This window comes from Saimiri boliviensis, chromosome 21 (genome assembly GCF_048565385.1).
Source record: "Saimiri boliviensis isolate mSaiBol1 chromosome 21, mSaiBol1.pri, whole genome shotgun sequence".
Taxonomy (NCBI): Eukaryota; Metazoa; Chordata; class Mammalia; order Primates; family Cebidae; genus Saimiri; species Saimiri boliviensis.
In genome coordinates, this window is record NC_133469.1 from 9,080,115 (window position 1) to 9,096,297 (window position 16,183).

At 55.1% G+C, this 16,183-nt stretch overlaps 1 protein-coding gene across 1 annotated transcript in view; it reads left to right on the forward strand.

Annotated features, from left to right (window-relative positions):
* The window catches only part of NFAM1 (NFAT activating protein with ITAM motif 1), a 44,916-nt gene extending 33,467 nt beyond the window's left edge, over positions 1 to 11,449 (forward strand). Inside the window, exons 5-6 of the mRNA XM_003932803.4 lie at positions 7,726 to 7,815; positions 9,555 to 11,449. Of these exons, the coding sequence (XP_003932852.1) occupies positions 7,726 to 7,815; positions 9,555 to 9,614 (150 nt within the window). The 3' untranslated portion in view covers positions 9,615 to 11,449. The remainder of the gene's footprint in view (positions 1 to 7,725; positions 7,816 to 9,554) is intronic.
* Positions 11,450 to 16,183: the final 4,734 nt, after the last annotated feature.

A 16,183-nucleotide genomic window follows, 5' to 3' on the forward strand; every position in this document is an offset into this window, starting at 1 on the left:
ACCCCCTTCTTGCTATGCTCCTTTCAGCTCCATGAACAGCATATGCTCCCAGCAGAGCAAGTGAAGAACAAATGCCACCCAGTGCCAGCTGGGGTCCCCATCCCGTGAGATCTGGCACCGCCAGGTGGGCTCCCCACTCTGCACCCGGGAGGCACAGAGCTCTTCTGGGGCCCTGCAGTTTCTGCAGGTGCACGCTCCCTGGCTGCTGGGCACTTGGCTTCTCCTCGCATGTGCTGCCGTTTCTGTCCCCACAACATCAACTCACTCTAACTACGCCACCGAACTCCACACAGAGGACACCTTGTCTGCTGAGGATGGGGCGGGTGGCATCCAGGCCAAGGAAATGTCCCTGTGGGGCAGTGCCAACAGTTAGTTCCAAGTGGAATACGGCATTTCTCAGAGGGCTCTCAGCCTCTCCGCCCTGGGGAATTTCCATCAGCCATGGCTTTGCACGTGGCCAGAGCCTTCCTCATATTCTCTGCTGTCTCCCAGCATCTCGTGGTGGTGGTATTTTCCCTACCAGGGATTCTGGTGTCAACTGTTAGATGAAAATATTTTCTCTCTCTCTCCCTCTCACTCTCACTTTCCCTCTCCCCCAGCATACACATATGTGAAATATATATATATATATTTGAATATATATGAAATATATATATATTTTTCTTCATATATATATATATATATATATATATATATATATGAAGAAAATAACCAGCATCCTAATCCCATCTTTTTCCAGGATAAATGCTAGTAACATCGACTAATATATTTTCCAGTATTTTTTCTATAAATATATACAAAGAAACCCATACACACTCACACATCCTTCTTTTTTAATTGGAGTAATACAGCAATTTTTTTCATGAACATCCTTCCACACGAATAAATATCCTTCTATGAGATTATTTTTAATAGAAGAGCTCTTTTGAAAAGCAGAACTCCCTTTTTGCCTGGGTTTAGAAGCTGCCGGGACTCAGACTGACTTCTCTGAAGAGAGCTACCTGCTTGCAGGGTTGCGAGGCAGCTTGGAGAGGAGAGGTGGTAGGACTTTGCTGAGCCCTTGACATAAGGCTCTACCCACTGGGATTGGACCTGGGCAGAAGAGAATGGCATTCACAACGATGATGATGATATCAAGTACCATTTATTTGTACCTTCTGTGTGCCAGGCAACATGGCAGGACTTTACACCAGATACATTTTATTGACCCTCTTAATAAGGCTTTGGGGTATAGGTGTTGTTCCCATTGTCACTACTTCAATTTATTTTTAAAAATTTTGACCTATTCAGGCCGGGCGCGGTGGCTCAAGCCTGTAATCCCAGCACTTTGGGAGGCCGAGGTGGGTGGATCACGAGGTCAAGAGATAGAGACCATCCTGGTCAACATAGTGAAACCCCGTCTCTACTAAAAATACAAAAAATTAGCTGGGTATGGTGGCGCGTGCCTGTAATCTCAGCTACTCAGGAGGCTGAGGCAGGAGAATTGCCTGAACCCAGGAGGTGGAGGTTGCAGTGAGCCGAGATTGCGCCATTGCACTCCAGCCTGGGTAACAAGAGTGAAACTCCGTCTCAAAAAAAAAAAAAAAAAAAAATTTTTTTTGACCTATTCTTTGGGAGGCCAAGGTGGGAGAATCACCTGAGGTCAGGAGTTTGAGACCAGCTTGGCCAACATGATGAAACCCCTTCTCTGCTAAAAATACAAAAATTAGCTGGGTGTGGTGGTTCATGCCTGTAGTCTCAGCTACTTGGGAGTTTGAGGCAGGAGAATCACTTGAACCCAGGAGGCAGAAGTTGCAGTGAGCTGAGATCATGCCATTGCACTCCAGCCTGGGTGACAGAGGGAGATTAAATAAATTTAAAAATAAAAGAGCAAACTTGATTAAAAGCATGAATTTCGGGTGGGTCAGAGAGACCCACCAAAACCCCCATCCAAGCCTTGTTCTTTTGCTTACTGGTTCTGCTACTTAAACTTTCTGAGTCTTAGTTCCACGATCTACAAAATAGGGTTAACAGTACAATCCTGGTTTACAGCTTACAAACATGCTGTGACTTCATCCGTCTGAAATTCCTTGAGCCCGCCTCTCCCTCCAGCTCCCTGCCCTTTCTCCACAGCACTTTAGAACAGTGTTCCTGGTGGCTCAAGCCTGTAATCCCAGCACTTTGGGAGACCGAGGCGGGTGGATCATGAGGTCAGGAGTTCGAGACCAACCTGGCCAATATAGCGAAACCCCATCTCTACTAAAAATATAAAAAATTAGCCAGGTGTGGTCACGCATGCCTGTAGTTCCAGCTACTTGGAAGGCTGAGGCGGGAGAATCACTTGAACCCGGAGGCGGAGGAGTTGCTCCACTGTTGTCAGGTCCCTCTCGCCTGCAGCCCCTCTCCCTCTCCTTTCTGTTCCTCTCTGTTCGCTTACAGCCCTCCTCTTCGCCAGAACCTTCCTTCTCAGTCATCACTGACTCCCATCGTTAAACCTATGGGCAGCTCTCCTTCCTCACCTCCCTTGATGAATCAGCAGCATCTGACACCCTTGAGCTCTCCCTCCTCCTCAAAACACTTTCTTCACTTGCTTCCAGAACATTCCACTCTCTCCTGATCTTCCCCGGCCTCACTGCCATGCCTCCTCGGTCCCTTTCACTGGTTCCTTCTCCAGAACCAGAGGAAACCTGACCTGCAAAGATTGGAGTAAATGTTGGAACCCATCCTTCCACCCCTCTTCTCCCATCTTCACTCCCTCCACTGGGTGACCTCATTTAGCCACAAGGTTCTGAAGACCGTCTACATCCTGACAACTCCCAACTTTATATTTCCAGCCCAGACATCACTGAACACCACAGTCAACCCCACTTGAATGTCTAAATGGCATCTCTCTCAAAGCAAACTCCAATTTTTCTTTTCTTTTCTTTTCTTTTCTTTTTTTTTTTTTTTTTTTTTTGAGACAGAGTCTTGCTCTTGTAGCCCAGCCTGGAGTGCAGTAGCGAGATCTCGGCTCACTGCAACCTCCGCCTCCCAGGTTCGAGTGATTCTCTTGCCTCAGCCTCCTGAGTAGCTGGGATTATCGGCGCGAACTGCCACACCCGGCTGATTTTTGTAGATGGGGTTTCGACATGTTGGACAGGCTGAACTCCTGACCTCAAATGATCCACCCACCTCAGCTTCCCAAAGTGCTGGGATGACAGGCATGAGCCACTGTGCCCGGTCTCAAATTCCAATTCTTTACCCCTCTGAGTGCCTCTTCCCCCGTCTCGTCGTTGCTGCGCCATCCTTCCTCCATCCCTCGTTGCTCACTGGAAATGCTGAAGTTGTTCTCTCTGTCTGTCTTTCAATCACTGCCCATATCTGATCCATCAGCAAATCTTGCTTCAAAATGTATCCAGAATCCAACTCTTCTCACTGCCCCAGCACTAACAGTGGTGAGAGCCAGTCCCATTTCTTGCCTGGAGTCCTGCCGTTGGTCTCTAAGCAGCTGGTCTATTTGTATCCTCTCCCCTCCCCGTGTCCCCCTACCCCACCCCCACCCCCACCCCTGTTCGTTTTCCACCTGGCAGCAGCCAGTGACCTTGCTAAGCCATCGACAGATCATGGCCCTCTGCTCAGAGCCCTCTGAGACAGAGATACCAAGATGGGTTTAGACGAGCAAGGGTTTGTTTGTTTGTTTGTTTGTTTGTTTGTTTTTTGAGACAGAGTCTCACTCTGTCACCGGGCTGGAGTGCAGTGGCTCAACCTCAGCTCACTGCAACCTTCACCCCACCAGGTTCAAGCAATTCTCCTGCCTCAGCCTCCTGAGTAGCTGGGACTACAGGTGCCGCCACCATGTCCAGCTAATTTTGGCATTTTTAGTAGAGATGGGGTTTTACCATGTTGGCCAGGATGGTCTCAATCTCTTGACCTTGTGATCCACCCACCTTGGCCTCCCAGAGTGCTGGGATTTCAGGCATGAGCCACCGCGCCCAGCCTGCTCCCTGATTCTTTCAGCTCTCTGCCTGCATGGGACCTTTCAGTGCAGCCTTTTTCCTGACTTTTCTTTCAGAATTACAGCCTCCCTCCTTTCCTGTCCCATCCCAGCCTCCCCATCTTCCTTCTCTGAGTGACTCCAGTGTCCTCATGGGCACCTTTTACCGAAGTGATTGTCAGTCTGGAGCTTCCTCCTCGTCCCACACCAGCCTGGCATCTGGCACACAGTAGGTGCTCAGGGATCACCCACTCTATGATGGGCAGAAGCCTGTTCTTACCTGCCAGGGTGTCTGTGGTTCCACGGGGCCTGGCACAGGGAAGGGGGGACACCCAGTAGCAGATGTGAGGTGTCAGGATGTGGTCTGCATCTTCCTTCAGCAGTGGTGCTCAGAGCCCCCACCCGCCCAGCAGCTCTGTCCCAGACCTGCCCAGCCCGCGTCCTTGATCTTGCTCTCAGCCTCCAGTCCCTCCTGCTCCCGCTCCTGCTCTGAGCTGCAGCCGGAGGGATCTTTTTAACACACAGCTCTGGTGCCTGGTGAGGAAGGTCTCCAGGCGCTCCCCATTGCCAGTGCCTGGTCTAGAGTTGAATTGCTTCTCCAAGGAGTGTACTCCTTCCCGAAAAACACCCCGAATCTCACCCGTCACCCCCAATGTCCAAGACCCTCAGACTAGGTCCAGGCCCAGGGATGCTAACCTCAACTCTGGCCTCAGCCTGCCTGGAGGAAGGCCTTGCTGTTGACTTCACATGGATGACATGTGCTTGGATGACAACTGGGGTCAGCACCATGGCCCACTGGGCAGCAGGAGGCAAAGGGCCTGGAGTGCCTGGATCCCAGACAAACAGCTCCGGCCCAGCCCAGTCCCCACCCTTACCCCAAAGCCCCTAGCCTAGCTCAGCCCAGCCCCAGCCCCCAACCCCCAACCCCCAACCCCCAGCCCAGCCCCACAAGCGGCCCCCTCCAAGGCCTGTGCAATCTCCCAGCAGGCAAACCTAATGGAGGGCCAGGAGGGGATGGTTCAGGGGCTCGGAGGGTGTCCTGTTGCCAAGGCGGCACCCTGCGTTTCACAGCCTCGTGATGCAGGGCAGACCCTGCATATAGATGCACCCCAGCAGGTCAGGACTTGTCAAAGGCTTCACTCAGCAGCTGCTAACTGGTGGCCACCTCCACAGCCTCCCCTGCCCTCAGCCCGGCAGCTGCTCCTGCCCTGCCTGCCTCACCACTGCTTCCTTGCCCACTGGCCTACTCCCCCACTGTGTGGGTCAGGGGCCAGCAGGGTTCCAGGGAAAGCTGGTCTTCTCTGGCCGTGCATCGCCTGCCCTCTCTGGGCTCATGTGTTCTGGGCAGCCTGGCCAAGCTGGACAGGAGGGAGAGAACCACCTGTGGGTCCCCAGACCTGCTCCTCTGCCAGGACGCAGGCAAGGAGGCTGCTCCCCTCCCTTCTCTCTGTGACCAGAAACATCCAGCTCAGAGAGACTGTCAGATCTCAAGACCTCAAAGGGGTCTGGGCCTGAGTGGGTGGAGGGTGGAGAGCACAGGACCACAGAGGAACATTCCCATCCTTGGTGCCAGGGGAGCCGGGGTGCCTGGTGCTCTGGGCAGGTATGAAGGCCACACAAGCCAGGACAGGCCTTGGAAGTTTCTCCCCACTGGAAATGGGGCTTCTTCCTGGGGCAACCCTAGTGCCTTTCCTACAAGGAGGCAGGCTGAAAGCCCCTCTCCCAGACCCAGCCTATTTCTGGCTCAAAGACCCCTTGAACTCGTCCCCAGGGCCACCCCACCATCCCCGTGCCTGATGCCCTTGAAGTGAGGGTCTCCCAAGTGCCAAATGGTTTATTGCTTGGATTTTCATGCCCAGCTGCCTCTTGGCGCCTGCCTCCCTCCCTCCTCCCCTCCCGCCTCCCGCCTTCCTCCTGCCTCTGAGCACCACCTGTCTCTCCAGCCTGCCTCAGCAACCCCTGCTTGCCTGTTGCCAGGGAAACCGCCTCCTTGGCAACCAGCCGGCATCCATATGACATGTGCACTCAGGAAGGAAAGGCTTCTGCTCTTGCTTAGGCTGTTGGTGGGCTCTGCCGTGAAGCCCAACAGGTTCTGAGGAAGGGTCTGTCTGGTCTGTGATCCCAGAGAGGGGAGGTGGGCAGGCATCATGCCTCTCTTGACCATTCAACAGCAGCTTATAAAGCACCTACTACTTGCCTGCCTATGTGTGGGACTCTCTGTGCACAGTATCTCATTTAATCATGCATTGAGCCTGCAAAATAGATGTGATTATTCTCATTTTATAGACATGTAAACCGAGGCATGGAGAGGTTAAGGGGTTCCCTTTGGCCAGCAGAAGTCAGAGCCGAGATTTGAACCTACGCTTGTCTCATTTGAAAGCCCCAGTTCTTCTTTTTTGAGACAAAGTCTCTCTGTTGCCAGGCTGGAGTGCAGTGGCATGATCTTGGCTCACTGCAACCTCTGCCTCCCAGATTCAAGTGATTCCCCTGCCTCAGCCTCCTGAGTAGCTGGGACTTACAGGCGGGCACCACCATGCCCAGCTAAGTTTTGTATTTTTAGTAGAGACAGGGTTTAACCATGTTGGCCAGTATGGTCTCAATCTCCTGACCTCGTGATCTGCCGGCCTTGGCCTCCCAAACTGCTGGGATTACAGGCGTGAGCCCCGGTGCCCTCCCAAAAGCCCCAGTTCTTTCTACCACCTTGAGCTCTCTGATCAGGCCTCTCTTAGCTAGGCCAAGAGTGAGTGGGTCCTAGGACACCCGACTGACGGGGAAGCTCCTCACGATAGCTTGTTGGGTGCTGCTCCCTTTGTGCCAAACACAGCTGTGGGATCAGGAGCCCAGAGACAAACTAGGCATGGACCCTGCCCTCAAGGGGCTCCCAGTCTGGTGAGATGCTGGTGGGAGCAGGATTCTGACATGATCCAGTACAGGAGCCATGGGGCCCAGGGCAGGGCCTCCAACCGCAGCTGAGCTCAAAACTCACTTGGGCTTCCTGGGAGGAGGCTTGGGCTGTGGAGAGCCCGTGGTCAGAGAGTGGATGGCGGGAGCTTGAGATCTCCAGGGAGGTGTATATGGGTGATGGCTACATACCAGGTGGCCCGGGAAGGGTGGCTGAGGAGAATGAAAGGAAAGTGACAGGCAAGGGGGCTGAGGGGTGTGCTGAGAACCAGGGCTGGACTCTGGAGTCCCCCAGCAGGGCACCAGCCCAATGGCCAGGGAGTGTGACCTCAGTGGGTGCCTGGTTATCCTTGAGTACAGGCTGGTGGGAGGGAGTTGGGTAGAGCCAGAGGGTGCGGGTGGGTGGGAGGACCCTCACGGGAGCCTGGGCTTTGAGCAGGGGCGTGAAGGCAGAGGTCAGGGAGGCATCCTATTGGAGCAGTGGCCACAGGTGTCATTGCAGGGGCCTGCTGGCTGCCAAGCCCTTGAGAGCCTAGGGACAGGCAGGGACAGCAGGAGGAGACCTGGCCCTTCCTCTGGCCAGCCTACTGGAAGCCCGGATAAAACCTGCCAGGTGGAGCACAAGGCTTTACTGGAGTCCTAAAGCGGGCTTAGGGAGGTGGCAGAGAACAGAGAGGGGTCAGCCCTGTACAGGCAGGGAAAGGGTGAGGTGACTCTGGGAAAGGGGGTGGCAGGTGCAAAGGTGTGGCCAGGCTCCGCCCTCTCCTGGGCTCCCATGGCGGAGTGTATAACAGGCAGGGAGGCCAGCTGCTGGGGCCGGGGACTGCCCTTCTGCACACCTGCCCCTGATCTTGGCACCCTGTCTCTTGCAGGCTCTGCAGCGCCGCGAGACGGAGGTCTATGCCTACATTGAGAGTGAGAATGGCAGCCCACCCACCGCCACGCACAGCCCGCTCTCCAAGGTGCACAGGCGCGGGGCCGCAAGCCTGGCTTCTCACTGCATCTGACCCTCCCATCATGGGTGAAGTGGGGGGCAAATGGGACATGGAAATGAGCCACCTGCTGTGGAATCTCAGTCCTCTCCTGGTGGCAGCTGGCCTGCTGGTTAGGACTGGAGGGTAGTTCCTGCTCCGTCCCTTAGCCACTGTGCAGCCCTGGGTGAGGCAACTTACTTCTCTGTGTCTGAATCTCCCTGTGTGCAGACTGAGCCACCTAACCGTACCCACATCAGAGATTTTCAGTGAGGGTAGAAGGTTGTGCTGAGGGAGCTGCCTGGGACCTGCTGTGCCCACGCACTGTGAGCCAGTATAACTACCACGGGCACGGTGTCCACACTGGCCAAGCACAGAGGGTGTTAGGCTTCTAGCTGCCCCCAGGCCAGTGTTGGCTCAAGTCTGGAGCTAGAGTGTGAGCTGTTAGAAGCTGGGCTGCGGCCAGGCGCGGTGGCTCAAGCCTGTAATCCCAGCACTTTGGTAGGCCGAGGCGGGTGGATCACGAGGTCGAGAGATCGAGACCATCCTGGTCAACATGGTGAAACCCCGTCTCTACTAAAAATACAAAAAATTAGCTGGGCATGGTGGCGCGTGCCTGTAAATCCAGCTACTCAGGAGGCTGAGGCAGGAGAATTGCCTGAACCCGGGAGGCGGAGGTTGCGGTGAGCAGAGTTCACGCCATTGCACTCCAGCCTGGGTAACAAGAGCGAAACTCCGTCTCAAAAAAAAAAAAAAAAAAAAAAGAAGCTGGGCTGCGGGTCAGGGCTCTGCAACAGTCATGATAGAGCCTCAGGCGTATTACGCACCATACCTTCTGTCTTAAACCTGTTTGCTCATCTGTAAAGTGGGTGAGCAATGCTTTCCTGCAACACCAACTGCTCCTGAGTTCAGATGTGTTCCAAGTTGAGTGACATCTGCGTCAGAGCTTTCAGCACTGTGAAGTGTGAGGTGTCATTCAGCCAGGACAGCAGCTCATGGGCACCTTGGAGCACCCATCAGGGAGGGTGGGCAGCTGGCACTTGGCCTTCTGGCCTTGGCTGGCACTATTTGTTAAATTGCCTGTTCTCGTAGCCCTTTCTATACTCAGCCCTCAACTAGACCCCGAGTGAAAGCAGGGTTTCCCCTAGCCTAGGACCCCCAGGGATGTCTGGGCCATCTCAGGCAGTGCCCACCCTGTGCCAGGCCCTGGAGTGCTGGTCAGGAGAACTAGGCATGTCCCTGGCCTCTGGGAGCCACAGTCTATAGGAACAGGTCACTGACCCCATGGACAAACAGTGGTATTTGTAGCCCTCTTGTGAGGGGTGGTCTTCTGGGAGGGACCAGCCAGGGCGGGGAGTGGGGAGGGGGTCCTGGGACCCTACCATGAGCCGGTAACCAGATGAATAGGAGGCAGTCGGAACAGGTGAGTCTATGGGAGGAGGCGCATCCTAGACAGAGGGCAGAAGGCTGAGGGCAGAGCTGTGGGGGAAGCTCTGAGGCTGGAAGGGGAGGCCCATGTGGCTGGAGGGCAGAGAGCAGGAGTGGGTGCAGCATAGTGGGGGAAGAGGCTGGGAGGTGGCCTTGGAGACAGAGGGCAGGCCCTCCATCCAGGCTACACAGGAAGTGATCTGTTGCCCTCTGGCTAAAACTAACTGCGTTCAAGTTCATTCTTTTCCACCTAACGGTCATTTTCTTTCTCTCTCTCCCTCCCTTTCTTCTGTTCTATCCAGGAGAGACTGCATAGATTCGAAGATGACGACGAACTTAACCTGGTCTACGAAAACCTCTAGAACAGGCTCCACCGCCCACAGAGCTTGCCCTGGGTCAGAGGACCAGGCAGCCCCTGCCACCAAAGGACTAGACCTAAACTGGGAGAAAGGCCCCCAGGGACACCCCATCATCTCACCCTCACATTCAAGGCCCTTTCTGCCTTGGCTGGCCCCACTCCCCCTATTCTGTGACTCGGCCACCAAGGGTTTCACATCTTGGGGCCTTTGCCAAGGCTGTTCCTTCTGCCAGGTGGTCCCTTCCTCCCTTGGCCCAACCAGCAAAGTGCTCCTCAGTCTTCAAGGGGTCTCCTGGGTGCCACCCTTGCCCAGGGCCCTGCTCACCACCTCTTGCTGACAGAGCAGCGTGCTCTCTTGGCACCAGCCTGCACCTCGGCCAGCAGGGCAGCCTCTGAACTGAGGGGGGACCCGGCAAGGGCCTCTTAGTGCTGTGTTGGGAGCCGAGGCATGGAGGGGCTGGGGAGCGGCTGCTCAAACCCCCACCTGCCCAGCTGGACCAGAGGCATGAGGCAGCCACGCAGGGCTGGCTGGGAGGTCTGCTGGATGGACAAGGACGATGGACCCCTGCAGAGGCCAGACTGGTGTCAGGGACAGATCTAGAGGTCTAGAACACAGCTGGCTGGGGACCTGGAGCAGAGAGGGCTTGGGTACAAGCTGGTGAGGAAGCAGATTCTGGCGTGTTTGGGATGAGGGCAGAGGGACTGATGAGGGAAGGAGGGTGCTGGCTAAACAGGAGCTAAAGGCCGGGCGCGGTGGCACACGCCTGTGATCCCAGTGCTTTGGGAGGCCGAGGCAGGTGGATCACGAGGTCAAGAGATCAAGACCATCCTGGCCAATATGGTGAAACCCCGTCTTGACTAAAAATACAAAAATTAGCTGGGCATGACAGTGTGCGCCTGTAGTCCCAGCTACTCGGGAGGCTGAGGCAGGAGAATTGCTTAAACCGGGAGGCAGAGATTATAGCGAGCTGAGATTGCACCACTGTACTCCATCCTGGCGACAGAGCGAGACTTCGTCTAAAAAAAAAAAAAGGAGCTGAATGGATAGCCTGAAGCTCCCCCTCCCCTAAAGGTCCCCATTCCCATTGGCCTGTGTCATCTCCTTGGTCACCCTCAGGCCTTCCCCACAGCCGGGCCTCAGCCATCCCTCCTTCCACCTAAGGTGCAGTGCCCCAAAGCCCCTTCTGTCTGGCCTGGCCTGTGCCCACCACCTGTGGTGTCATCCAGCCCTCCTGCTCTGTCTTTACCTGCTATAAGCCCAGCCCTGGTCTCCTGTGGATTGAGGTCCCAAGTGGTCCAGCTGTGAGCATGCATGGCGAGGAGGGCTTTCGCAGGCTGGCAGAACCAAGTGGCAAGGCCCTTGCTCCCAGAGGCTGGATCTGAATGCACTCGGGGCCTGTGTGAGGTGAAGCTGGTAGGTGTGCATGGCGGCCTCCCAGGCTCCTGGCTCCACCAGCCTGAGGTGGGGGCGAGGGCCAGGGCAATGGGGGGCAATGCTACTCAGGGTGCAGTGAGCCGCCTCAGGAAATCCGGAGCCAGCAACACAAGGAGAGGGCTGCCGCACTGGGCCTGCCTCCTCCACCTCCTGGGCCTCTCTAATCTCAGCTCCCAGACCCTGGACCCTCCAGCTGGGACTCAGCCTTTCCCAGTGTGTTTCAGGGGTAGAGAGGGGAGCCTGGAGGGAGCTTTACTACTGTGCCCTGGCCCGGGTGTCATCAACACGGCCTCCTGCAGCTGCCCTGCCCCCCACAGACCCTGATGAAACCCACACCTGGCCTCGGACCCCCCTGATGCACACTGCATGGTTTTTGCCTCACTTGGAATAAAATTCCAACTCTTCCCTGTGTCCTAGGAGGTTCTTGGGGGCTGACCATCACCCCTCTGGTGGATGTAGACATTGCCAGCATGGTGGTCAGCTGCGCTTGGTTCAGGGCAAGGCTGGGAGGCAGTGGGTGCTGAGGTCTTCAGTGAGCAAGGAGAGAGGCTGGGAGAAAGGGGGGGGGAGGAGGGGATAGCATGGAAGGACAGGACCCTAAAGGGCTTTGACCCAAGGGAGGGTGGGGCAAGAAAGTTCCAAGATTTCTGTGGGCGGCAAAGAGGACTGAACACCTGTTCTGAGCCCCCAGGACTGACAGCCTGCAGAGGCGAGCTGGCTCAGGGCAAGGGGTGGCAGTGAACTTCAGGGTGGGAAGTGCAGGTGGCAGTGGGTGCCGGGAGGAAGAAAAACAGAAAGGGGACAGAGAGGGCATGAATGTGAGCTGCTGGGGTGCAGGCTTGCTTTCCACTTGAAATGGGTGGAGGAGAGAAGAGAAGAAAACTGCTTTTGAGAGCATCACCTGCTCCACCCCCGACAGCCTTGTGGCCTTGGCAAGTCCCTGACCACCTGAGCCTCGGTTTGCAGTGATAGTCAAGACAGCTCAGGCCAGGCGTGGTGGCTCCTGCCTGTGATCCCAGCACTTTGGTAGGCCAAGGCGGGTGTATCACTTAAGGCCAGGAGTTCAAGACCAGCCTGGCCAACATGGCGAAACCCCAGTTCTACTACAAATCCATTTGCCTGGTGTGATGGTGGGCACCTGTAGTCCCAGCTACTCGGGAGGCTAAGGCAGGAGAATCGCTTGAATCCGGGAGGCAGAGGTTGCAATGAGCCAAGATGGCCCCACTGCATGCCAGCCTGGGCAACAGAGCGTGACTCTGTCCAAAAAAAAAAAAAAAAAAACACAAAAAACTGCTCAGTGTCTCTCAGAAAGGACAAATGGGGACTCCCTGGCTCCCTAGCTCAGGCAGAGGCTCAGTGGTGTGCATTTCCCTCAAGATTCGTCCCTCCGAAGAAACAGGCTGCTGGGGCAGTGCAGAGGGTGTAAGTGACAAGCAGGCTTACCTGGGAGCTGGGGCCCGGGCTCTGCAGCCATGCCTGTAAGGAGCGCCTGCGGGGTAGCACGATCAGGGGGACAGGCCAGGGCTGCCCAGAGCTGGGGGTGGCGGCAAGGCGAGCAGAGAGGTGAACAGAGGAGGATGCTGGCTCAGCAGGAGCTGAATGAATGGGCCTGGAAAAGAGCTGAGAGTGGGGTGGGGGTGGCTTGAGCGGAGTAGCTGAGGCCCAGGTGAAGGGGAGCTGAGGGCCTTCCAGGAAGGACGGATGTGAGCAGTCCTGAGCGGGATGGGCTTAGGGTGGGGAAGGGAAGCCCCAGGCAGCCCCTGCAGGCCTCTGCCCCTCTGCCCACTGCCCCCTGTCCTGGTGGGATTTCCCACCATCTCCCCGCCCAGCCTGCCCCACCCTCCTAGGTCTCTCCAACCTTGCCCTCTGCAGACACATCTCAGCCACGTCTGGCACCCCCAGACTTCCCTGCCTGCCTCTAGGAAATTGACCCCTTCAGTGGGTTTCAGCCTCATCAAACTCCCCTCTGCTCGGCTCCTGCTCTGTTAGCACTTGCTTGAGAAAATCATCCTGGGAAACCAGCCTCTGGGAGCAGGGGCCTTGCCCCTCAGTTCTGCGAGCCTGCCAAAGCCCTGCTTGTCTTGTGCTCGAAGGCGGGGGCCCAGAACCAAGCTAGGAGGCCACTGGCTGCCCTCTGGGACCAGGGAAGCCTGGGGCCACCCTAGCAGGGGGCCCAGGGACTTCTTTTGGAGGTCAGTCTGTGGCCAGCGTCTACCACCAGCCCAGAAATTGAAGTGGGCGTGGGAAGCGGTGTTCCCTCCTCAGCAAACATTTCCAGAGGATTCTGGCAGCAGAGTTTCCATGGGAACATGTGCTGGTTCTCCGCTGAACCCGGTGGGGCTGGGGGTTCCCTTCACAGCCAATATTTCGGACCTGAGCCTGGTAGCCTTGGCCAGGGTGGGCAGTGCTCTCTGGCCACCCACTCTCACAAACCTGAACTCAAGTTACAGGCAAAACCTGCTTTTCCTTTTTCTTTTTTTAAAAGCACATTCTAATTTAAAGGCCACGTTCCATTCTAAAGACGCCTCTGGGATTTCAGAGATGGATTTTTGTGTAGTTCAATAGTTTTCTTGGCAGACAGCTTATGCAGGAGGGGTGGCTCAGTCCAGCCAGGATGAGTGGCATCGCTCCGTTTCCCCAAACACCAGGGGATGTCATTTGCCCACCTGAGGGGCTTCCTCAGTCTTAAGCACAAGGCTGTGGTCAGAATGATGGCCTCAGCCTTGACTGAGCACGGGTCAGGCCAGACTCTCTGCACTTGCTGTCAGCGTGTGTGTTGTGTGTGTCTGGAGGTGACATATGTGGGTGACACAGGCATATGTTGCAGTAAAACATTAAAACTACAGCAAAGTGGAATTCCCCCGATGCACCTGCCACCTCCCAGCCTCCCTACCCCTCCCCTCTGCAGCAGTAACCAACCGGGTCATTTGGGAGTGTTCTCTTCGTTGCTGCTTTGATTGCATCTAGGCGCATACCTGTGAACATGGGAAAGATGGAGCTTCTGCACAGCCGCGATGGACTCATTATGTAGGTGTTGTTTGCACTCGCTTTGTTTATGCAGCCCCACGTGGTGGGATGAGACGGAGACGGAGACGGCACACAGGAGCTGCCAGACTCCAATTACAGCAAAGGATCCTGCAGGACAGACGGATCCTAATGTAATCAGGCCCTTATTGAAGGCCTTTTCAGTTGTTTATGATTTTTCAACCTCAACACGTAAGTGGCTGGCTGCAGGGGATATCCTTGTACACACACATCTGCAAAACTTTCTCCATTGGAAATGAGAAGGGATTCCTAGGGCCCAGGGCATGGAAGATTCACTGTTTTAACAGTCACTGCCAAATTGTCAGCCCTGAAGTTGGACTGGTTAATATTCCTTGGACTCTTTATCTAGAATATCTCATTTAATCCTGAAAATAGGTTGGGGATGGTGGGCAGGGGCGATCTCCCCATTTTACCAAAGCAGAAGTTACTGCTCAGAAAAGCTGACTGGCTCCGGGTCACACAGCCTAGGAGGAGCAAGGCTGGGCTGCTTTGACGGGTGTGCAGTCCTGCTGTCACCAAGGCCGGGTTGGGGAGGGGATGGATAGGGGATGGGGGAGGCAGAAAGAGCCACTAAGAGATGTGGTGCCCCCAGGACTAGGGAAGCCCATAGAAGGACAGATTTCCTTCAGTGATGGGCTGGCCTCCTCACATTCCTCATACCCAGTTTCTCAGAAGTGTGTGTGTTGTGTGCGTGTGTGTGTGGTGTGTGTGTGTGTGTGTGTGTGAAGTTGGGGGAGTCCTCCTGCCTCCCAGTAGTCTATCTCCTTGGGGAAATGGAGGCAGGTCCTTAGAGATGCAGGGTTTGGGCCTTCCCAGCAGCCCACACCCGCTGTGAGGCCTGGATCCTGGCAGCTGGAATGCTCTGATCCTGTCTACCCTGGAAATTCCCAGGCACAGCATGCCTGGAGGTGTGAGCCGCCTCTTAGAAGCTTTATAATCCAGGATAATGCTGCTGTAATTGGCATTGTTTTGCCTTTACAATCCTCTCATTACCTGAAAACGAACTTTGCAAATGGCTGCATCTGGAGTGGGTTTTATTTTTACCACTTTGTGGACCTTGAGGGACCAAGAAGTGGTGGCACTTTCTCTGTCTCCCCCTTGCCTGCACCATCCCCATCCCCCAATGAGCTCCCCAGGCCCAAGTGGGCCAGATCCTGGCCTTGGCTCAGGACACAGCCCTGTACCTTGCTCCCTGCCATGGGCTGATCCAGGGAGGTCTCTTCTCCCCAGATGCCCCTTCTGTCACCCATTAAGTCCACCCATAAGAGCCTCCCTCCAACCCCTCCTCCTTCTAGCCATTCCCAGTCCAAACAAGTCTCACCTGATCTTTCTATAGCACACATCTGACCACATCATTCCTCCCTCAAAAGCCTGCCATACCTTATGGTTACAGTTACTTCATTCCAACAAAGGGGCCACTATCATTTAATGGGGAAAGAACAGTCTTTTCAGTAAGTGGTGCTGGGAGAGCCAAACCTTTACATGATCCCTACCTCACACGCTGTACCAAATCTTTACATGATCCCTACCTCACACGCTATATCAAATCTTTACATGATCCCTACCTCACACGCTATACCAAATCTCACAGTGGCTTCCACTGTCCACAGGATTGCGGCTCAACCTCTTAGTTTCACATTCAGGGCTCTTTCCACTTCTTCACTCTTTTTTCTTTTTCTTTTTTTTTTTGTTTTGAGGCCCAGGCTGGAGTGCAATGGCATGATCTCAGCCTACTGCAACCTCCACCTCCTGGGTTCAAGCAATTCTCCTCCCCCAGCCTCCTGAGTAGCTGGGACTACAGGCCCATACCACCATGCCCAGCTAATTTTTTTGCATTTTTAGTAGAGATGGGGTTTCACCATATTGGCCAGGCTGGTCTCGAACTCCTGACTTCAAGTAATCTGCCCACCTTGGCCTCCCAAAGTCCTGGTATGAGCCACCATGCCTGGCCTCTTTTTGTTTGTTTGTTTGAGACAGGGTTTCTCTCCCATCACCCAGGCTGGAGTGCAATGGCATGAACTCTGCTCACTGCAACCTCTGCCTCCCAGGTTCAAGCAATTTTCCTGCCTCAGCTTCCCAGGTAGCTGAAATTA